At 33.6% G+C, this 24,822-nt stretch overlaps 1 protein-coding gene across 3 annotated transcripts in view; it reads right to left on the bottom strand.

Annotated features, from left to right (window-relative positions):
• Max (MYC associated factor X) overlaps nt 1-24,822 on the bottom strand; it is a 48,759-nt gene that overhangs the window by 19,404 nt on the left and 4,533 nt on the right. For all 3 annotated transcript variants that reach the window (XR_012756348.1, XM_075365502.1, XM_075365501.1), the window contains exons 2-3: nt 16,893-17,003; nt 11,987-12,110 (exon numbers count right to left, since the gene is read on the bottom strand). Coding sequence is in view for 2 of the 3 variants with exons in the window: in XM_075365502.1 (XP_075221617.1) it covers nt 11,987-12,110; nt 16,893-17,003 (235 nt within the window). In the remaining variant the exon portion in view is untranslated. The remainder of the gene's footprint in view (nt 1-11,986; nt 12,111-16,892; nt 17,004-24,822) is intronic.

A 24,822-nucleotide genomic window follows, 5' to 3' on the forward strand; every position in this document is an offset into this window, starting at 1 on the left:
AAAGGCCCTTCGTCTGTTAACCGTACCAACGTAAGCGGTCAACTGGTCTGCAACATTAAAGACCTCAAAATTGTGCTACGCGATGAAACTGTCAATTAGGCCACCGCCATGATCAGTGATGCTACTGTGCCAGAAAAGCGACTTTGCATTAACATCGGCACCAAAAAGGATTGAACCATTACCCACAATACAAAGGATCCTATCCCATCTCGCTAGGTGTTCCTCAGTGGGATCCCTGTATTGGAAATATGAACTAACAACTGTAAGGTTCTGTCCATGAATGGCAAGTCTGACCACAACATAATGCGTATCAGAAACCTGCCGTATAGAGACACTATCAAGTGACTTCCTGCATACAATGGCAGACATAACGTATGCCCTACACAAACCTTTTTCCATCTCTGAAAGCCTGGCAGATCACCTCTAATTATATGTGGGTGCTGCAGAAGGACAACATCCAGGCTCCGTCTCTTTACAATCTCACCTAACTCAACCTGGACTATATAAGCATCCTGGGCATTTAGTCGGCCAAATCTGACCATCTAAGGAATTAAAGTACAGCACAATGACCCTTATGTAACAGCCAGATTCGCTACTAACAACTGGTGCTCATGATTCATGTGCAACCTCTTACAGTTAGCACAGGTCAGAGCCTCGGACCTATGCGAACAATCATCATGCTGTGGCACTTCTCACCACAATGGGCACACACCAAGGCAAACCTACAAAATTTAGTCCTGTGACCATATCTGCAGCAGTTGAAACAACTTTGGACATCCACGTACTCTTTTACTCAGCAGGGCCCTAAATCAATAAACAATCTGCCTGCAGACATAAATTTTTGGTTCGCAGGTATAGTGGGTTCATACCCCTATATATACTTCTGAACTATATTGTCAGGACCAATGTTCGAGGAGGTCAAAGGATAACACTCTGGCCCCCTCCTTTGGTTAGGCTTCTTACCTACCTCACTAACATCTGTCACAGTCAGAGATGCCCTGACCTCACAGTATACGAACAAAATGCTCTACGTATTCCTTCTATTTAGAGATATTGGGCACATGTCCACAAGTGTGACGACTACCCGCAGCGAGCCACAGGCAGCTGGAGACCTTCTGTATTCTCCTGTCACTCCTTGCACCTCTTTGCTGCTACTGGATCAAATGTGTGAAATCAAAGATCAAAACACAGCTACAGATTACAGCCCCCACTCTAAAAGAGTGCAAGCAGGACAAAGAGTAAAGGCCCCTTTGCTCGTAACAGGGACTTGCGACCAGTAGTCGTTGCCACTCTTTTCGCTGTAGTTGCCTCACTACTAAAATATTGGGCTCTGCCACTGCAACGATATCAACTCTTGTTTGCAGCGCTAAGAAACCTCTGGTCTCTTTTCACGAAAAAATAGTCTTTTTCAGTGCTATTTTTGAGTTGGTGGTCGAGTGTATATCTTCCCCAGTTTCACAGTCTTCTGTCTGAGAACTGTTATAACGGTTTTGCGCCCTTACTGTTGAGATGATTCGTACCCTTTTCACATGGATTCAGATGATTTGGTGCACGATTTGTTGGAGCACCCACCTCATCACGGTGAAAAGAGTGGCAACAACTCCTGGTCACAAGTCCCTGTTACGAGAGCAAAGGGGCCTTTACCCCTAGTCCTGCTCATGCTCTTTTAGAGCGGAGGCCATAATCGGTAATTGTCTATTGATCTTTAACCCCAGCTGATACATATGGTAGTAGGGTGTTGGCTTTCTGTGGACGGATCTGGGTGACTCAGTTATATTTGCAGGGTATCATTCTCCAATACAGGTGTGGAGAACTTTGTGAACTTTCTGGAAGAGATTCTAAATTTCAAAGGGAAGAAGGTAATCTTAATAGGAGACTTTAATGCCAAGTGGCCCGAGTTTGCGGGCATGATCCACAATATAAAAAATATTAAAGCATGGAGATTAATATGCATGAATAACGATGAGCCGACCGTTTTCCGAAGTACATGCATCGACACTCTGCAACTGGAAGGTGTTGGAAGATGAAAGTCTGTCGTACCACTTTATGATATCTTTTTAGATGACAACAGAACCAAACTTGGTCAAACCTGGAAGGGTCATTCCCTCAAGAAGGGAATGTATCCAGTTCACAGAAGTTATTGGTGGATAGCTTGCCAACATCACTGACCCAGAGGAATTGACAGAAATCATTATTGAAGAATGTGAAAAGGCAAGAGTCAGAGTACAAGCACCTGAACAAAAGCACGCATATTGGTGGGGACAAGAGTTACAGCTACAATGAAAAAGTCTGGGCTGCCAAGAGAGCCTCTCAAAGAGCGAATAGGCAAATTATCAGATTAGAAAGGAGAATGCTAGAAAAGGGTATGTCGAGGCAAGATTCACATACACAGCAGCAGTTAAAAAAGCTAAGTCGTATTGCTGGACTAAATTATGCCAAGATATTGATAAGACCTGTAGGGAAGGGGATATATCAATTAGTAACAGGGAGACTTGGCTGTAGACTACCGGTGATAGCTGAGGAGAAAGTAAAAGAATATGTAGAGATGCTTTTCCCAGAACAACTACAGCCAGTTAGAGAAGTAGAGAGGAGTTGGTAGCAGAAGACATACCTCTCTTTGCCATGGACAAACTGAAGATGGCAGAAAAGAAAATGAAGCTGCACAAAAGCTCGGGTCTGAACAACATTCCAGTTGAGGTTGTCCAGATACTGGTTGAGGAGGCCCCAGCAACCATAGTTGGAGTCATGAATGAGATGTTGAGAGGGGACTACATTCCAAACTCCTGGAAAGCTTCACGCTTAGTCCTGATTAAAAAACTGAATGCCCTGGAAGGTTCAGTAGGTTATAGACAAATTTGCATAATGAATTTATGCAAACTATTAGAGAGAATGGTTGAGGCCAGGCTGAAAACACATATTGAAAAAAGAGGGGTTGTTCCAATTGTAGTACAGATTCCAGTACAGGTAATGAGACTGGTGGACATTGCAGCTCCAGGCACTTGGCGGACACGTCACATTCCTCTGACGGTACTGGTCAATGTACAAAATGCCTTTAACTCTTTCAGTTGGGAGACCATATTTACAGTATTAAAGGAAGTTAGTGTACCAGATTATTTAAGAAGGCTGATTCAATGATATTTGCAACAGAGGGTCCTCATATACTGCACTGGAAATAGTGAAATTAGATTTAGAGTCTCGAGCGTAGTTCCCCAAGGCTCAGTATCAAGTCTGGTTCTATGGAACCTTGTGTTAGATGGAATTTTACGCCTGGAGTATCCGAAGGGCATGCATCTCAAAGCTTTTGCAGATGACTTATACACTTTTAGACTTTTGCACTTGTAGTTAGGGGTAAAGGAGAAGAGGTGGCTGCAGCGGCAAATGAGGCGTTAACAATGGTTAGTGACTGGATGAGGGCTAGAGGTTTACAACTCTCATACCGGAAAACTACGATGATTCTAATGACTGGAAGAAAGAAAATAGACCTAATCTAGATCAGAACAGCAGAAGGACCGATTCAGTCAGTAAAAAATGTAAAATACCTTGTAGCTTGACCACAGATGATCTTTTACATTCCATGTGTAAGAAACTCATATCAAGGCTGAGGAAGTGGTTAAGAATTTAAACAGATTGATGAGGATGACGACTGGATCATGGGTCTCTGCTCGTAAATTATACGCACCTGTTATACATTCTGTGCTGCTATATGGAGTCACAGTGTGGTATAGAGCATTGAGAAGAGACTGAAATAGACAACACCTGGAAGGGGTGCAGGAGAAAGTGATGCTGGAATAGCATGCGCTTATTCATCAGTGTCCACGGAGGCTAATTTGTTGTCACAGGTGTGCCTTCACTACAGCAAATGGAAAGAGAAAGAGTTAAGATAGCCGAAGGGATGAGCAAGGAGGACGCCTGTAGAGAGCTAATAACATAGTAGAAGAGATGGATGATAAGAAGGAAAGGTAAATGGACTCAGAGGTTAATTAAAGAGATAGGACTGTGGTTCGGGAGGAGGATTGGTGAGCTGAATTTTTGGCTCACTCAATTCCTGACCGGCCACAGTCCCTTCAGGGTGTACCTCTTCACGAGGGACAGAGAGTCCAGAATGTCAATACTGTGATGATAGAGAAACGGCAGAATATGACTTTTTCTCATGTATTCGCTGGGAGAAAAAAAGTCAAAAATGTACACTATAACTGGGAGGATAGACCCTGACAACATGATTGCTGTGATGCTAACTGGACTGAATAAATTTGCGGCGGTGTATGGTTTTGTGAACAAGGTGCTGCAGTGGAAGGAAAAGGATATGTTGAGGAACTTAAGGAGCTAGTGGAATAACTTAAGACCAAGTCCTGGCTGCCGAGTGGGGTTCTGGGAACGACACAGTCAGGCCTGGTTACCTCTCCCGGGAGTTAGGGGCACGCAAGAGGAAAGGCTGAGACCAGGTCATAAACTGACACAACAAAAAACATCCTGAGACCAGGTGAAGAACTGGACCAAAGAGTGAAGGGGTGATGGACAGCCCCCTGTGGAGCCATCGTTTGTCTGCGCTTGTGAAGATAGGCAATGATGAGGCACGGGGACTCTTGACTCCCCTCGAGCTCAAAGGCATCCCTGGGGTTGTGCTATGATTAATTGCTATGGGTTTGAAGAAACAGTGAATTAGGAGTTTTAGTTGGTACAGTGCGGGCACACACAGGCTCTAAATAATAACATCTAACCAAACCTGTACAAGTCCAACACTCGTCCACTTGTGGGGGTACCAAAATGGTATTTCTCTGCAACACCGAAAAAAAAAAGTAGAGAGCAGCTGCCCTTTCACATTCAAGAAAGGAACCGACAAGGATTTATTATATCAATAGAGATGCACAAACAGCAAAGAGATTTCCAAGTACGAAATGAAGATTTTAAAATAAGTTCAGGATTGTTCATTTCATGAATAGGCATCAACTATCTATAAGAAAATGTTTGCAGATGCCTATGTGGAAACACAAACTCACAGTGGTATCTGTTCCTATATTTTCAGGCACGCATCTTACACAGGGCGAAAATTATTTATAATCTTTTCTGTTATATGAGGGCTGTTTTTTCAACCTCCAATGGGCTAAAAAAAAGACTGTTGACATAACAAAATGATTTTATTACTAAAAGTAGGGTAATATCTAAAAATCTAAGTTTATTTTTTTTCATAATCACCAAAACGATTGATGCATTTGTCATTTCATGACACCAGCTTTCTGATGCCCTCTTCAAAGAAGTTTGTTCCCAGTGAGATACGGTACATCTCCACTGCCTCCTGAAGCTCTTCATTGGTGGTGAAGTGTTGTCCGCCCAACCATGCCTTCAATTCTCGAAAGAGGTGAAAATCACCAGGTGCTAAGCCTGAACTATATGGAGGACAGTCAAAAACTTTCCACTTGAATTATCTGAGAAGGTCTTGTGTTACGTTGCGCACTGTCATGGATCAAAACCACACCAAACGAGAGCATGCCTCTTCCTTTGTTCTGGATTGCTCTGCGGAGGTGACACAAAGATTCACAATAAACTTCTATTATTGTTGTCCACTGCTCCATGAACTCCACCAACAAGACAGCTTTATGGTCCCAAAAATCTGTAGCCATTGTTTTCCTATTACTCAGTATTTGTTTCAACTTTTTCGGCTTGTTTGGAGAAGTGTGCATCCACTGGTTAGACTGTTCTTTGGTTTCTGGATTGTCATACTGGATCTAAGTCTCATCACCAGCAATGACAGACTTTAAAAAACTCTTCCCCATCATTATCATAATGCATGAGAAACATTAAGGCTGATGCCCATCAATGCATTTTGTGATTGTCACTCACATTTATGGGACCCAATGTGGACAAAGTTTCCGATATCCTAGGTCTTCAGTCACAATTGTGTACACAGAAGACCTTCAAACTTCTGGGATTCCTGTAGAAAGTTCACTTATCATAAACCTCCATTTATCACACACAAAATCATCCAGGCGTCCAGTAGCGACAGACTTGCTTCCTTGTCCACCTTCGTCATCAACATCCGTTCGCCCTTCTTCAAATTTGCCAGACCATTCCTGTAAACTACCATCACTCATAAAGTTTTCACCATATACTAGGCTCATTCTGTGATGGATTTCAGCAGTGTTACAACTTTCTACTTACAGAAAATGTATCACACTTCGCAATGCAGGGCATCGATCATAGTGGCCATGTTCAATTGCCTTTGCTTGGCTCAAACTGATGCAATGGAGCCGGCAATGGCAGAGGTTGTAATGAGGGGCAGCACAGTTGCACGAAGTGCAGACCTGGCTCCCGCCTATCTCTTGTTAATTTAAATGTACAATCGGAGGTTGAAAAAAAACAACTCTTGTACATCACAATAAGATTTCAAAATATCTACCTTGAGGCCGACAAGCGTATACCCATTTATTCATTTTGAGTGCAACGTGTCTAAGAGTTGCTGTACAATGTTATTAGAGACGTTATCTTTTGATCTGACATTGGTGGGCTGTTCTTAAAAACACCTACCTTTCAGATGGCCTCATAAGTAAGAATGAATTTCATATGACCCCTTTCAGATGAAATCCTTGCATAGTTCTGTACAAGGAGACAACTTTTGTTATTTTATTTTGTTTCCTTTTTGAAAAGTATCAACTAATTCTAAACTAAAATCTTATGAAACAAAAAACCTTTGATCACTAGATACTGTGGATAAAGAAATGTTAACGTTCCATCTGCAGCATCATATCGAATCAAGCTTCTAAAAGTTATATTGCATTTTTCTTCTAAAAGACAGTAAAAACTGGTGGTAAGAGATCTGAGAACAGAGAGGCAACAGCCTGCAGGAAGTTACAGGGTCATCGAAAAAGTCATATAACTTTATACTCAAATCAGAAGTGTGTATGTAGCATCATCTTGCTATAACTAGCAGTTTCACTCTGTTAATAATATCTGAATAATGTTCCACAGTAAATGTTTCAGTGAAAAAATTGCTTTGACCACACTTCATCATGAAGTTGAACAACAAGACTTTTTGAGAATACAATGGTCTTTCATAATAAAAGTTAGGATTCTCAAAACACCATACTCTATTATTTTGGCTGTTAATCCATCTAGAAAGATAAAACCATGCTTCATATAAACCATTGTCTAAAATATGTACATCGCTTAGAATGAAACTTTTGAACCAATTATAAATCAGAATTCATCCATAAATTCAGTATTCTAAGTTCTTGTCCTACTCAAATTCGATACAGATGTAACTTGAGGTTTTTTACAAGATTTGAGTTTGTAAACAACTGTGATTGAAAATCCAGTCTGTTGAGAAAGATTGCTGAGTGATTTTCCTGTAGAATATAAAAACGATTGATAAAGATGTGCAAAGTGTCATCATTTAAACTGACAACAAATGACCACAGATGTTTACCATCAGCTATACTTCCGATTTCATGATATCCAGACACTAAACAAAGATAAGTCAATTTATTTGGTCCTATGAAAAAACTATCTATAAAAATTTTGTGGCATTTAGTAAACGTGAGCGTAATTAAATAATGTTCCACAATAAATATACCCTGGACTTATGTAAACAGCATCCATGCATTACTGTGAAATTACAGATAAAGACTGTGGGATGATGTGTCATAATTATGTGTTTTGACGTTTTCTAGTAAAATCTTAAGAACATATTTTGCCAAGTACCCTGTAACAACAAAATTAGAAATATAAAATCGGTGTCTGTTTTGGGTTACAGTATATTATGAACACCTGTGTGTATAAATATATATATCTTCTTTAGAATGCACAAGATTGGTTCCTTATAATAACTGATTCTGAAAAAGTAAAATAATGTTTAATGATAAAAAAAATAACTCAATTTTGCAGCACTTAGGTCATATGCAGAGCCATTCTATTAGAAAGAATATTACTCTGTATAAGGTACAAGATGAATCTATACCTATGTTAAAAGTTTAGATCTTAATGAACTGAATCATAAACAGCAGAGTACATTTAGAATTGATAAACAGTTGGCGGGGGGAAAGGGAGAGAGAGAATTAAACATATAGTAAGAAAAAATGAATGCCTTACAAAAGAAATAAGATTAAAAACTGAATGGATCCCAAAAGAAAATAAGAGTTATTTTATGTTGTAGCTCTAAGATAAATAAGATCAATTTGAAGGTGAAAGAGCTCTAAAACAAAGACAATATGTAGAACTGTCCTGATTAATAGAAATTGAAAGGCTGATTACATGCAAGACATAAGAAGCAACCTACCAGATGTAGTATCTCCTTGACAATATTTTTAATTTATTACTACTTTTTTAAATCATTATTTTTAGACACCTAGCTGAACAGTTCAGTGGATAAATGTATAACACTGTTCTGGGTGTTGTGGTAAAGTATACCTTTAGGAAGCCTAACTTGATCTCAAATGGTTCTTTAATTTCTACAGGAAAGGAATATTTTATAATATCTATTTAAGTTGAGTATAAAGTAGCTGCTCACTGATGTGCTGTTCGCTGCTTGGACAGACCCTTTAACCTCAACTCTGGACAGGGTCATTTCAGTTTTGTCACTGCTATGTGACTGTCAATTGCCACGGTTCCTATTCAGTTACATCATCCCTTCTTATGATATTTCTTCCTCTTTTGATCCTTTCTTCTTTAGATTCTATAGCAGTAGGTCAGACATGCTGCTATTTTCATGCTAAAAATGCTAGAACCAGTGCATCCTTAAGAGTAATTCAAAAAACTTCAGTAAAACTGCACAAGAAGTCTTATTTCTGGTCCGGTTGTGAAGTGCTTATCAGATACAAAGTCCCAAAAAACAATACGAGGCACATTCATAAAGTAAGGGCCATTGGCTTATGTTTAAATATTAGCGAGGCTGAACACAGTTTCACGCATACAGGGCCATCTATCGGATATTTACAAAGTAACTGCAGTTGTTGTTTTGATACAGTAGTTATTTGCCTGCTGGTGATTGCAGATCGTAATGTCCGCAACAATTGTTTCTCCTGCCAGTTGTGAAGTGCATGCTGTGATTCAGTTTTTGTGTTCAAGAGGATCTTCAACTGCTGAAATTCATTGGGAATTGTGTCTAGTGTATGGATCTACAGTAACGAGTGAAGGAAAGGTTAGACAATGGTGTCGAGACTTTAAAAATGTTGGCTACCATTTTTTTGGGACAAAAACGACATTATTTTGGTGCATTTCATGGAATGTGGATCAATGATTACACGCTCAATAATTAGCTTACGTGTACTGTGAAATGCTCACTAAACTGAGACATGTGATACAAAATCGACAACACAGGAAGCTGTCATCTGACGTCATCCTCTTTCACGACAGCATATGTCCTCACACTGCTACCTTAACCAAGAAGAAGATTCAAGATTTTTGTTGGGAACTTTTTGACCACCCTCCATATAGTCCCGACCTTGCACCTAGTAACTACTTCCTTTTCTTGCATTTAAAAAAGTGGCTCGGGAGGCAACAGTTTGAAAACAAGGAACTCAAGACTGCTGTTGTCAACTGGTTCAATTCCCAGGCGGCAAACCTCTATGCAGAGGGGTTAAAGAAACTGGTTCAGCATTACGAAAAGTGCTTAGAACTTAATGGCAATTATGTGGAAAAGTGAAGTAAATATGCAATAAATTAAAACTGTAAGTAAAAACCTTTCCGCATGAGATAATGTTTTTTAATGACCAAACAGCCCTTACTTTATGAATATGTCCATATACACAATCAAATATAATACATAAACTTAATCACTTTTCCAGTCCTGGATAGCATCTAATAGCAGCAATAAGGTATTATACAGGTGTTAGTTTTATAACAAGGTTCTTTTGAAAATAATCTTGAAAAATAGTATTAACATAAAGAAATAAAAATAAGCGAGGGCAGATTATTTACAACACTATAAATATAATTATAAAAAACTAAACAAAGTGTCCTTAAAAAAATCATTAATTTTGGTTTGGTAAGTCACAAATTATCATTCAGTAATGAAGTAAGTAGAATTTTACATGGCATATGATTTAACCTAAACTACGTAATTCATCAGTTAGTTCGTCCATTAAAAAAAACTATTATCAAATAAAAATGAGTTCTCACTAAAATGCATTCATTAAATGCACAAAAACAAAGAGACTTATTCTTGAAAAGAAAGAAGCTTCAAAATAGAAGGGAATTAATTGTTTGTCTCCTCTTCTAGGCACAGGATGCAATTTGATAAGATAAGAAAAAAAGTTTAAATATTGGGTCAAATAAATCAAGACTTAAAAATGCTAAAAAAAAAGCTTTTTAAATAATGAGCTTAAAAGTAAAAAGTAAAAGCATAATCTGTAAATCTTAAGTGCAAGAAATCTTTACAATATAAAATTCTTAAATTGTAAAATATGTTTACGTATTAAATTACTGTATTGTATGTATTACATACACTGCTCACAGAACATTTATGGTCATCCACTTTATAAATTATCTTTGAATTCAATACAGTATAAAAAGGAAATCATAAGCCAAAAAACAAATATTTTTATTTATCATACAGCAGGACAGATGAAGAGACATTTATTTCATCATAATAAAAGCACTACTACAAGTACATATACATTGCCTTAATCTAGAATCTGTTTATATTTTTAAGATAAATACTGTGAAATAAGCAGTTGTCTGTAAATGTCAAAATACTGACCTCTTTTATCACTCATTACCAGACTATGATAAATTAAAAAACAAAAATTATAAGCAATGATGTATGGTGTTTTCTGAATTTAATAAAAAAATCCAGAAATAAGATAACTCTTGAATTTGGTTAAAATTATCTAACTGACTGTAAAATTGGACTGTTAAAATCCACAATATAATAAATGAGAAGAATTAATGCGATATCTTGAAAAGAAGTACATTAATGTGAACATCTAGATTAGCTGTTACATTAGTTGTTACTCCCCAGTAACAGATAGAAGTAATGTTCATAACAAGAAATATAAGGATGATTCAAATATAAACAGGAATATTGTCCCCTTCCTTAAAGTTCACGTATATTTAAACTTCTAAATCATACTGACACAAGTCTTCTCCATTTCACCACAAAGGTTCTCAAATTTACCTGGATTTGTTTTCAATCATAAAATAATCAATTCAAGAAATATTTAATGCATGTGACTGAAGAAAAATGATGCATCAAACTCCAAAAAAACAGCCAAGATTCAATTTTGTTCCTTCTTCAAGGAGACAAAAGCCTGTAACAACGGCAACTGTCTGTTGACTCAAATACTAATAATAATGTATAATGTCCTATCCCATCTATCATTTCTGAATTGGCTCCATCTGATTATCACTTACTTGGAAATAATGAAGGAAACCTTAGGCAGTAAATAAATTTAACAACAATAATAATGTCACTGAACTGTATAAAGATTTATTTCTCATTAAAGCCAATCAGGGCTAGAAACAGGGGGGGGGGGGGGCAGTGGCAACTGAAAGTTTCACAAGGATGTCTTCTGCTATGGGGTTGGGATGTATAAAGATTCTTCGAGAAGCAACAGAAAATTTCTTTGAGAATGGAATTAACTAAGTAGATTACAGGTGAGGGACGTACAGATTATGAATACTAGATTGTGGATACTACTGGTGTTCTTTGGTGGTTGGGTTTCAGTTAACCATACATCTCCGAAACGGTTGACCTGAGACTGTAAAAGACCACTTCATTTACATTCATACATATCATCCTAACTTATCCTCTGAAATATCTTACAGTGGTTCTGGAGGCTAAACAGAAAAGAGGAAGATGACGGAAGTATGCTGAAAACCAATATGTAACAGATTTTACTAAGTTGTACATAAGTTTTATAGAAACAAATTTTTGCTTAAACACATTTATCAAATAAACATGACAATGAAACGATGAATGGTTTGTAAATTTTTTATGAATTACCTACATGTAAAATAAATCTTATCTAAATATAATAAAATAAAAATTCATTACTTTGAGATTCCAAAAGAGAGTTCTGTCGTTTTAAATCATCTATATCCTGCTGGTGAGCAGAATTTTTTCTCCGCATAAATTGAATATAATCAGCAGCCTTCTTCAATATTTGGGCTCGACTGGCCTGGATTTAATAAAAAAAAATTATTAACATAAAAAAAAACCAGAATACTGACAGTGTGACTTGTTATCACATAAACTTAAGAGTAGAATTAGAATTACTGAGAGGTCACTCACACCGTCACAGTCTCCTTGAAAGTAAGGAAGGTAGGTACAGTTCAGGTGTACCTACCCTCCTTGCTTTCAAACATAAACAGCCTTTAACTCATCTACCTACAGATATTATCATTTATTTTTTGAGTTAGTAATCAAATAAACTATATATACTGCTCTTACAGACCAGGTTATTAAAATATTTATTCAGATTGTTCTTCAATATTTTATATGAACATGGTTTATGGCAATCTGACAAGACAACACGCCCCAGAAAATAATATCAGCCATTTTCAAGAATAAAAAGAACTTTATAAGAGAAAATGAGTTAAGTATCATTGCTTTATTTACTAAGCAAAATATACTGTTGCAGATCGGCATACCAAGCAATTGCTGAAATCCAAATGATAGTTAGCCTTAAAAGTTGCATTTTCACTCTTTTCCGATACAGAGATTGGCTGTTTAGTGAAAACAATGCTTGGAGATAAACAACACTAACTAACACTTCAGATTATTTACTGTGTTACTGCTGTCACAAGAATAGGCAAAGAGTGTAATGCAACAACTTAGTATTCTTTTTTTGGTCTGGAAATCAATGCATTATACATTGTATAATGCATGTACATGTATATGTACATGCTATCTACTCACTACAGAAAATATTTATACTAAAATATTATTTATTACCTTTAATGAATGATAATGAATGAATGATGTTTTTACGTTAAAAAAGTAAAAATTCAGTTTCCATATGAATTTCTGTTGACATTAAAGTTTTATTTTTATTTATGTTTCAGTTAAATTATTAATCAGTAAAAAACATTCTTATACTTTACAAAACATTATCTAAAGAATTAACATGAAGTTTCTTTCAATTTTTTTTTTGAAAATCAAATGTTCAGGTGAAAATAAAGTAACCTTTTCAATGATTAGAAATAATAATAAAAAAGGATAATTTATATATATTATAAAAAATTCAATTTTTAGACAAGAACTTAAAATTTTTATATTCAGATTTCTGAATATTAATGAACATAATTATTTTTAGAATGGAAAAAGAGAATTTCAAAAAAACAAGTAAATTAATACAGACAAAAACTTGCGTGTATAATCCAGTACACATACTTTCAATAAATTCTGACTCAGCAGATTTTCTAATTGGAAACCTTTTACTGCAATTTTAACTATTGGGAAAATGATAAATATGAAATGTACATTTCAGTTTTAACAGGAATTTTCCTTCCAATTACTACAGAAAACATTTAAACATAAAGCTAAAGAATATTTTATCTGATCAAAACACTAATTTTATTAGAGTTGTAATAATCATTAATAAATTTATAAAATTGAATTTAATGGTCTTCCCCTTTTTGAAAACATCAACATTAATGGAATTTGCAAAGTCAAAAACTTAAGTTCCAAAAGGGGCGGGTCTCTAATTTTCGAGTTGATTGTTTTCTTTTTCCACAAAATCATTTTCTTCATCAATTTCCTTGTTTCTTGGATAAGTACTATGACAACGATGCTGCAATTGTCACATTGAATCATCTAGTATGCAATTAACTAGTATCTGGAGTAACCAGATACCATCTCTTTAGAATGGCTTATATTAAAGGAAGGGCTAGGTAAAGGCCTTCACAAGGAATAGTGTAAATGTGTAAATCTCTACTTACTTTTTCATCTAAAATCTAAAAAAAAAAACTTGGCAATTCTTCCACAAACCTCAACTACAGGTGGAATTACTGCAACAAACGGATGACTACTCGGTTATGAGTATGAAATCAAAGGAAATAACAAGAAAAAATTCTCTCAATATCAAAAACACAATTTCTTAGAACAAGCAATTTAAATTAAGGCAATGCTTCAAAATGCAATGCTGTTTCTTCAGAAACCAAAATATACATCCTATAAATTTTTTAACTTAAAATTTCTAGTCTTTTTTTACTAACTTCTTCCTTTAAGTGTTGTTTGATTTTCTTTAAATTGGTTGGTAAATTATTTTATTGTCTTAAAATGTCTTCTCATCAAATTTTTTAAGGTGAGCGTGTATGCTGTGCACAAATATGTACTGTACTAGTTAAAGCTCTTAATTCGCTTACGTTTAATATACTTAATATGTATTTTGCAGTAAATTTCTGTTATCCAAAGAATAACAAAATGTTTTCACTGTAAATTTGTTTTCTTTTTACATGCTGCCTGAAAACTTACAAGTCGGTATGATTTATGAAATCTGTTATTCTGATAAGATAAGATGCTGTTATTCTGATAAGAGAGGCGAGTAGATCGACAATCTCTGATGACAAATAGTTGAGAGTAGCATTAATACTTAATTGCTGTGTGGGTCTAAATACATGACATTAAAAAAACTAAATTCTTTAAAACAACATGATACCCTACTTTACTAATCAAACACTAAGCAGACAGATATATGTCTGTATTATATAACAACAGTTATTTAATGAAATGTTACTAAATGTTTTAAAGTAGTACAGACTACAGAAATGCCATTTATGACCACACTCCACGATGGTAAAGGAACAGCAAGATACATTTGAAAAGGGTTTTTCAACAGATAAGTAGAAAGAGAGTAATAATTTAAGTATACATATTTAAAATATTCTTTTCAGTTTTGGAGTATAATTTTATAAATATTCTAACAATAACAAACCAATTTATTTATTCTACACATAATAAAATTTATTAACTGAGCTGAATCTGACATTTAGAGATCATTTCATTAATGTTCAAGTTATTTAAAAAGATAAACATAATATTTTTGTGTAAAGTCATTACTTAATATAGAAGAGATTACTTTGACAAAAATCAGAGATTTTTGAATTTAGACAAAATTGTTTTACTAAATTTAACACAGATCCTAACAGCCTCTAAATGTTTATAAATACTGCGTTTTCATATAGCAGCAATATTTCAATAATACATCACAAAAAAAATATGAAAACATCACTTTCAAAAAATTAAAATAGAATAAATACAAGGTGTCCCATATAAAACGCAACCCAACCTTATATTGCTAGGTATTGAAATAATAAAAAGGCATGTGTAAATGTAAATGTAATTTTTATTATTACCATTCATTACCTTACATTTAGAGTAAATGTTAGAAGTGATCGCCATCTTCTTGAATACAAGCTTCGATTCTTTTTACGGCGTTTCTTGCAACTTTTTTCAAAGTTTGTGGCTGGATATTTAATACGGCTTGTTCAATATTGACTTTCAATCGTTCAAGTGTTCGTGGTTTGTTGCTGTAGGCTTTTTCTTTGAGGTAACCCCGTAGAAAAAAATCCGCCGCAGTCAAATCTGGAGATCTTGGTGGCCACAAGCCTCGACCGATAACACGATTACCGAAGAATTCTTCGACGAAATCAGAAGTTGAACCTGCGTAGTGCGATGTCGCACCGTCATGTTGTAGCCAGCAGTGTCTGTCTTCCTCTTAAGAGTGCGATGAACTGAAATAAAATATCCTGATATCGTTCTGCATTAATGGTGTACTCGAAAAAAGTAGGACCTATTATTTTCTTCCACGATATAGCGCACCACACACCCAACATCTGCGGGTGTAATTGTTTTTCGTGATAAACGTGGGGATTTTCAGCGCTCCAAATTCTGCTGTTTTGGCTGTTTACGTAGCCATCCAAATAAAACCGTGCTTCATCTGTGAAAAATAACGAATCCATAACATTAATTCCCTCACGCAGAAATCGACGGAACGTTTTTCTTTGTCAGGCTCAAGAAGTTGATGAACCGTTAGAATGCGATAAGGTCGTAATTATAATTGTTTGGTCGCCCGATGAACAGTTGATTTAGACAAATTAATTTCAGCAGACAAACGTCTGACCAATTTATTTGGCGAGGCGAGTAATCGGTCTTTGATTTCAGTGACTATATCTGTATTCAACACTCACGCAGATCTTTTGTATTCCTTGTTATTAACAGAACCAGTCTCTCTAAATTTTGCAACTAACCTTAATACTGATGTTTTGTTAGGAGCTGGTTTATCCGGGTACTTATGGCGAAACAAATCTTGCACTGCAACCACTGATCGTACTGAAGTACAACTCGACAATGAAAACACGTTCATCTAGCAAAAACATCATCTTGTCTCTAGCAATACACTGAACATTATGATTGCATTGTTGCTACTATCGGTAGTGTTCTACTGCGTCGCCGCGATGTTCAGATGTTGGACGAGTCCATTTCAGTAACGAGTAGAGGAGTAGGCTTGACTTTTGAAATTTCATGGACGAGTGATTGATGGGTTGCGTTTTATATGGGACACCCTGTATAATTCTGTTTAAGTGTTTTTTAAAAAATAAATTAACAGTTTTTTTACTGTATGAATACAAAATTAACTGATGAATACATTTTTTTTTTCAATTATATTCCAACAAAACACACGCGTAATAAAATAAATTAGAATAGAATTTAATCCAATCTAAACCAATAATAGAAACATTATTACTATATAATTTAATACATAAATACAGTAAGATAAAAACATCAAAACAATTCAAGATTATACTATAGTTTGATTTATCAAAATTTAATATCTACAGATAAGTAGTAAGCAAGGTTGGAAGTTTTTTTTGCTCTTATAAAAAGCAACATACTAGTACTGTAATAGAAAACTTAGAAAAAAATAAAACCTGGTCCACAAAAACATAATTTAGCTTACCACTTTTTCCCCTTGAAGGGCTGGTACTGAATCACGAAGACTGCTGAAGCTATCTTTTATATGGTCTCGTCTTTTACGTTCCAAAGCATTATGATGTGCTCTTTTTTCGGCCTAGTTAAAAAAGAGCAAAAAAATGTTTTAAATAAAAGGAACATATGTTAATATGATGCAAGAGTTCAATTTTTGTTAGAAGACAGTCATAATTATCAAATAAACTCCAAGAGATGGTAATCTAAAATCAACTTTTACTGACCGTATTGGGAGCAGTTTGTCTACAAAATACTTCACTTAAGTGTTATTTTTACAAAGAACTAAAACAATAATCAAATTTAAGCAGCAGTTTTTAAAATTTAACTTATCATATAGGCTTAGAATGAATTTAATGCAGATGTTTTGTTTTTAGTTACTCTAATGAAAAAAAAGAAGATAATGAAAGATACAGATAAAAAGCTTAACAATAATAAGTCGATATTTTGCTTTTCTACATCGTACAAAGTTTGTGTTATATAAAAACACCTTTTTGAGAGTGATCCTGTTCTTCTGCTAATTGCTGATTTGGAATGCTTTTTTGGCATTTATTCATGATGCATTTTATTAAAAATAAAAGATAAATAGTTAGCATTCTTTGAAATTTTGGAAATGGCCTCCCACACCCCTCCTTGAAAATTTTTATTGTGATTATTATTTCAGGAAACATTTTAGCAAAACTTAAAAAAAAATTTGAACAAATAACATATTTAAACAATAATCTTCTTGTAAAAATTTTAAATATTTTTTAATACTTTGCTACCCTCTAGGTGATAATATTTTTTTAAGATTCACATTCTCAGGATGGTCAACAAGTGAGATTAAACAAGTTGAATGTCACAATTAACAAAATATTTAAAAAAAACTCTATAACAGCAAATGAAAAATGAACAAAAAAAAATCCGTATTAAATAGCAAATATCCAATCTTTTCCGCTGTGCTCAACCAATTTGGATATTTTTTAGAAAGCAAGTTCACAGTAATCTGGGATTTTTCAATTAATAGCTATTTCAATCAGTTACACACACACATATATATATATAAAATAATGTAGTAATTTTGTTAATCTTTATCATAAACTATGAATAGTAATTAAAACAACTCCTCATAATGACAATGGATTGATATTTGTTAATAAAAATGTGGTTTAATATTAACATCAAAATGGACAATAAATAACAACAGTTCTTACAATTAATCAGAAGAACAGTGTCTTATGAGCAGTTATAAAGAGGTTATGTTACAATATGTTTGTTACAGTGTACTCGTACTTTCTTTTTGTTAAGTATCTAGCACTTAGGTAAAAAGGTAAAAGAAACCTTTTTTCTTGAAAGAACTTCTCTTAAAATATGTTCTAACATTTCAAGAAATCTTTTTATCGTATTACTGTTTGAGCACTAGAAACAAATACACACATAAATATTATATTTTTTTTATTTTTGGGGGTTGGCATCTAATCTAATACTAGGACCAAGGATTTTGATGTAGAAACCAAACAGGCACGCAAAAGAATGTAAACTATTCATTTAAAAATCTATTCTATTATCAGGATTTAAAAATGAAAAACTCAACAGTTTGCATTTAAATGTAAGCAGTACATTTAATATCCATAATATTTTATTATATTGTCAAAAAAGAATAGATAGATACTACCCGTACGTATAACCTTAAAGAAAACAATAGTTGAAAATTCACATGATATCTCTAAAGAAAAATGACATTTTAAATTCATGACAAATAACATAAAAAAATTCAATGAAGGTTGCATTAGAAATTTATTAAACAGGGTGATTATTTGTAATTACAAACACCAACATGAATTAGCAAAACCAACAAATTTAGCTACATTCAATTCTGGAATGCAAGATTGTAGTAGAAGATACATGACTTAAAGATTCTCGGGCAACGGTTCAGAACATTTATGAGTGAATTATTTTGAGCAGTTGTTGACAAGATCAAGATAATTAGGACAATAACCAGCGCGATAGCTAACAGTCAATAGTAACATGGAACAACAGCCAAAAATATTCAGAATAAATGACTAAAGAAAATATTTAATACTATTATAAAATCTTATTATTTCCAATACATCAGGGTAACAATTACTTAAGAGACTAACACTAATGAATTAAAAAGAAAATACGTATTACTTTTTTCTGAAGTGGCATCAACTGCACCTGTTAATAAAATTCCAACAGCATGCTACAAAGTGCACGCAGAATTAATGTTAGTGGTCTATAGAAACCATTTCATTTAAACTTAGGCACTGAAATTTTATCTAATTTTACAGCCTTCAATTTCCAGAACGCTACTGCCTGAGTAATTCAGGTGTTAAGGAATCATCAGATGGTAAGAAATGCAGTTTACCGTCTTATCAGGACTTATTAATATTATTGGGTTGGGTTTCAATTAACCACACATGGTCGTCCTGAGACTGTACAAGACTACACTTCACTTACACTCATACATATCATCCTCTGAAGTAATACCTGACGTTGATTCCCGGAGGCTAAACAGAAAAAACCTACTGCTTCTATTAAAAAGATAAATATTTTCTGAGCTGTAATAATAAGAAATAAGAAAAGGAGTAGTCATTTTTTGAAAATTTAATTTTGTAATAAATAATATGAACTAAGTACTTAAAAAACTACAACAGCAGAGATAAATAACAGTACCATGTTGATTTCAACACAGTACATATCTTGTAGTTCATCAGTACGGTTTTTTTCCCAACGAGTATCGGGTAGTGACTGTATTTTAACTCATAGTTCAATGAAAAAAATATTTTCCTACCTTTTCTGAGAATAAAAATAACAAATTTTCTAAAAACAGCTACATACAGAATTGACAAACAGAATAAATTTAAAACAAATACTTATAAATACAGATAGAATTATGCTCTTTTAAACATATTTTTACAACAAACTTTTTAAATGTAATCTGTAAAAAAGTTGTTTGTGGAACACTGAAATTGGAATACTAGGGAAACAGGTAAAAAAAAAAAGAAGAAACTTAAAGCTAATTTTCCTTTATTTCTATCAGATTTTTTTCTTCAAATAAACTGCAACTCAAGCTTAATTTTTTTCTATTAATTGGTTTGTAATATTTAATTCTTCAGATGCAAGCTTTCTCTTTTTTGCAAAACACTAAATGATATTTTTGCTAATTTGGCCTTGATAAGGGAAAATTAAAAAATATCGTTCAATTTTAAAGCAATATGTATATGCTGTACCATATTTATTTTATTTATTCTCTAGTCATATTTAGAAGTGAATGACGATATCTTTTGAAGGAAAAGCAAAATTCTTTTAACGAAAAATATATTTGTAAGTTGAAAAATGCCATTCCTGACTATGATGTAAAACTGGTACCTTCTGGATAGAGAGCAATCTAAATCTATACTTCTATAATCTAAAATATATGTATAGTATAACTAAAAAATAGATCTCTGGGTATTCCATTTTATTTCAAAAAATGATCAGTGAATCACTATTTTTGATTTTGATATAACTACCCACCTTGTAATGGCCAAACAATATTTTTTTATATATAATAAAAAATTGTTTCTTATGTAAAAGACTATTTTCTAACTTTCCAAAAGGTAAAACTAGTCATTTTCGTCACTTTTTCCATGTGCTGTAGCATTCTTATTTTACATCATACAGAGGCTAAAAAGGGTTTCTTGGAAAGAGTAAAGATGGAACTTCACCTTAGTGTACTCAAAATTCATTTTGTTACATTACTAAATCTTTTAATGTTTACTGAAGTTACGTTTGCAAATTGTTGTTTTTTCAAACTTTGGGCCCAGAATAAATAATGAAAGGTTTAGGGTGACAAGCCTGTTTTTTACCTTTTAACTCTTAGGTAATAGTAGTACTTATAAAAATGAATTGGACTATTACTGAGTGTCCTTCACTAAAAAAACTGGCTGCCAAATCGTAAAAGTTCGAAAATGTCACAAATTAGGTCTCAAAACCATATGTGGGAATGGTTACAAAAATCTGAAATGTTTGCAGCAGTAAGTATTTTTTATGTACTTTAAAACTAAATAAAATTTATTTTATTACTCAAAGCGGTTGACAAGTAATGAAGCCAACAAAACCGCTAAAAACAATGTTCCTACCGTAAACAACATATCCAAAAATACTGGTGTTATGTATTTTTTTGCAGATTATAAGAAGTACAATTAAACTCATTAGAATGAATAAATTGATAATTAATAAATAGTGAATTACAAACTGATAAATAGTGAATTACAGAATGATAAATAATAATTACAAAATGATAAACAATTCTAATACTTAACAAGTTGTTCAATTCACTTTTACCGTATTTCACTACTTCTAATGGAAGTTATGAATAAATCTTGCACTTTTTGATAATAAACTTAACGTAATTTAGAGCTCCAATTTTTTTATTGCATAGAACTGTTAAGTTCTCATTTATGTTTGGTGTAATATGTGTCCTCTTCCAGTAGTTGATAGAAAAAGCTCTGAAGGCATGAGAATCTTTAAAATATTTTCCAGTGGAACCCATGTTTAATTATCCCTCAATGATTTCTTGAGTGAAGTACCAGGACCCTGTGAATGGAAAAAGTGTATTCGATATTCCTCATTTTCATGTATTTTGACTTCAATGACTTCGCCTAACCACCACTTGCCATTTTATAAGCAACAGACATAATTTTTACGTTTTGGCTTTGGTAAAACTATAAATAAAGCAATCAGAAACACTAATATCCTTGTGAACCTATACTAACGTAAATGTTTCTGATTTAGAAATTGTTTGGACTTTCATAATACATTTCTGACTTGTTGAAACGTAACTGTGAAAGGTTCTTGTTTCTGGGACTTGTGATTACCTGGTAACAAGAGCTGAGGTATTCTTCAGTCTCATCTTTATCAGAGCAGAAAATAAATATTAATTTTTAATAGTGTATTTGCAATAATTGTACATTTCAGAAGATGTAACAATTTGATTGTTGATGATCTTTGAAGGCTGCTTTTGTCACAGTCCTTTTTACAGTTCCACCAATGCCATCACATGGTCCTTTTCCATGGTATGAAACAAAAAATGCCATTCAGCTGCGATTTCAAAATCTTCTTGACGATAGCACAAATTTATGAAATTTTTTTTTTTACTGAGCTGAGGAGCCTCAGAAAAATAAAAAAATTGTTTAACTTGGGGTAACAGTATTTTTACTTTATTTATAACTTGCTTTTGGAAGCAGAACAATGTAGTATTTTGCTTCAAGTACTCAATAATCACATAGTAGCTTTGGCTTTCTAATTTTCCTTTTTTATTAATATTTGAGGGTACTTACGTATTAACGCCACCGCAGCTACAGCTTTATTTAAAAACAAAGTAGTCAATCGGATTTCGGTGGAAAATGAACAGTCTCTTTATTAATTTTAATAAATGGTTATTTATATTTATTTATTTTATATATATAATTTAACCAAACTTAACCTACGCTCACTTTGCTCGCTAACCTTGACTAATTAACACCATAATTTTTTTGAGTATTTATTTAATAAATTCAGTAATTATTGCAATTATTTATTATTTTAATAATAAAACACTCCTATTAATTAGTCAAGGTTAGCGAGCGTAGGTTAAGTTTGGTTAAATTATATTTATAAAATAAATACACATAAATATAAATAACCATTTATTAAAATTAATAGACTGTTTTGAATCTGTTAAACTCTATATCGCCCATTTTCCACCGAAATCCGATTGACTACTTTGTTTTTAAATAAAGCTGTAACTGCAGTGGCGTTAATACACAAGTACCTATTTGAGAAATGGATGTACTGTGGCAAGTTTTTGACCAGTGATATGACTGAACTTCATCTTACATCACAAAAAAAAATTTTGAGAGAAGTCTCCCATTACAATACATTCACCCTTCAAGTTTTCCTTTTTAATGTTGAGGAAATTAGCTTGTTTCTTTGCAATAAAATGATGCCTTTTTAAACTATTTAAATTTTCAGTAAGTATCTAAATACTCTTGAAATGGAAGAATTTGAGTAGTTCACAATGGTCAACAGAAACCCACTGTTTGATGATAATTTCAAAATCAAAATCATCCCAGCTATCTTGCAGTAATCTGAGCACTTCATTAATGCCTGGAGATTTTTCACACTGTGACAGCATGCAAGTTTCATTTTCTATATCACATGAAATGGTTGAAAGAAGAATTTTATAATCAAATTTCATTTTTACAACAGATACCATGAGTTTTACATATGTGTGTGTGTGTGTACAAAGTGAATACCTGATCCACCAGCCAGAACATAAAATTTAGGTCCTAATCAGCAAATTTAAAAAAATCAAATATTAAATTATGTTTTTCTTTAAAGACTGTATAAGGTACATGTGTAAAATTTGTTAATAAAATTGAATACTCTCTTGGTTTTTTTTTTGCAGCACAAATGCAGCAAAAAACTCAAACAGATCTATACCCCAAGCATCATCATGCATTTGTAGACGAATCTATAAATTTGCATAATGCTCGGTTATGCGAGCATGTGATACTACTACCAATAAATTATCAAGTAAATACCATAAATAGTTGCATACTGCAAGAATTTGCAGGATACAAAAAACATACTACTTCATTAATACAGTTCTGAGCAAAGAGGATGCATTTCATTACCAGAGTTTTTGAATTCTTTGTCAGTTCAGGATTACCAGCTCACACATTAAAAGTAGGTGTTCCAATTATACTCATGAGAAATCTGAAGCCACCACAGTTATGTAATGGTACTCGATTGAAAGTTAAGTATCTACAAAAACATATCACTGAAGCAACTACTTTAACAGGTTGCAGCAAAGGAGAAACTGTATTTATCTCTAGAATTCCAATCATACCTAATAACTTTGCATTTCAATTTAAGACTCCAGCTTCCAGTTAATATATGTTTTGCAATGACCATCAATAAATCTCAAGCTCAAACTTTAAGTACAGCTGGTGTAAATTTACGAGCTGTTTGCTTTTCTCATGGGCAATTGTATGCTATATGTTCTTGGGTAAGTAAGAGTGGCACGCTCTTTGTTCGCTATGATAACAGAAGAACTATAAATGTAATTTATAATAAGATGATGGTGAAAAAATATGTATAAAAACACTATTCAAATTATTCTACAGAAATAAAGATTTTATATCTCTCTCTATTTATATGAAACGTGTTTCTGCATGTTAATAAATATCTCAAAATTATCAAATAATGATTCTATGTATCGAGGCCACATGAATGATAAATCTATTGCTTCATACTTTGGAAATTCATGAATCATAAGAAATTTTTTTTTTTGTCTTCTATCATTTGACTGGTTTGATGCAGCTCTCCAAGAGTCCCTATCTAGTGCTAGTCGTTTCATTTCAGTATACCCTCTACATCCTACATCCCTAACAATTTGTTTTACATATTCCAAACGTGGCCTGCCTACACAATTTTTTCCTTCTACCTGTCCTTCCAATATTAAAGCGACTATTCCAGGATGCCTTAGTATGTGGCCTATAAGTCTGTCTCTTCTTTTAACTATATTTTTCCAAATGCTTCTTTCTTCATCGATTTGCCGCAACACCTCTTTATTTTTCACTTTATCCACCCATCTGATTTTTAACATTCTCCTATAGCACCGCATTTCAAAAGCTTCTAATCTTTTCTTCTCATGTACTCCGATCGTCCAAGTTTCACTTCCATATAAAGCGACGCTCCAAACATGTACTTTCAAAAATCTTTTTCTGAAGTTTAAATTAATTTTTGATGTAAACAAATTATATTCTGACTGACTGAAGGCTCGTTTCATCTGTGCTATTCTGCATTTTATATCACTCCTGCTTCGTTCATCTTTAGTAATTATACTTCCCAAATAACAAAATTCTTCTACCTCT

This window comes from Lycorma delicatula, chromosome 5, assembly GCF_047948215.1.
Source record: "Lycorma delicatula isolate Av1 chromosome 5, ASM4794821v1, whole genome shotgun sequence".
Taxonomy (NCBI): Eukaryota; Metazoa; Arthropoda; class Insecta; order Hemiptera; family Fulgoridae; genus Lycorma; species Lycorma delicatula.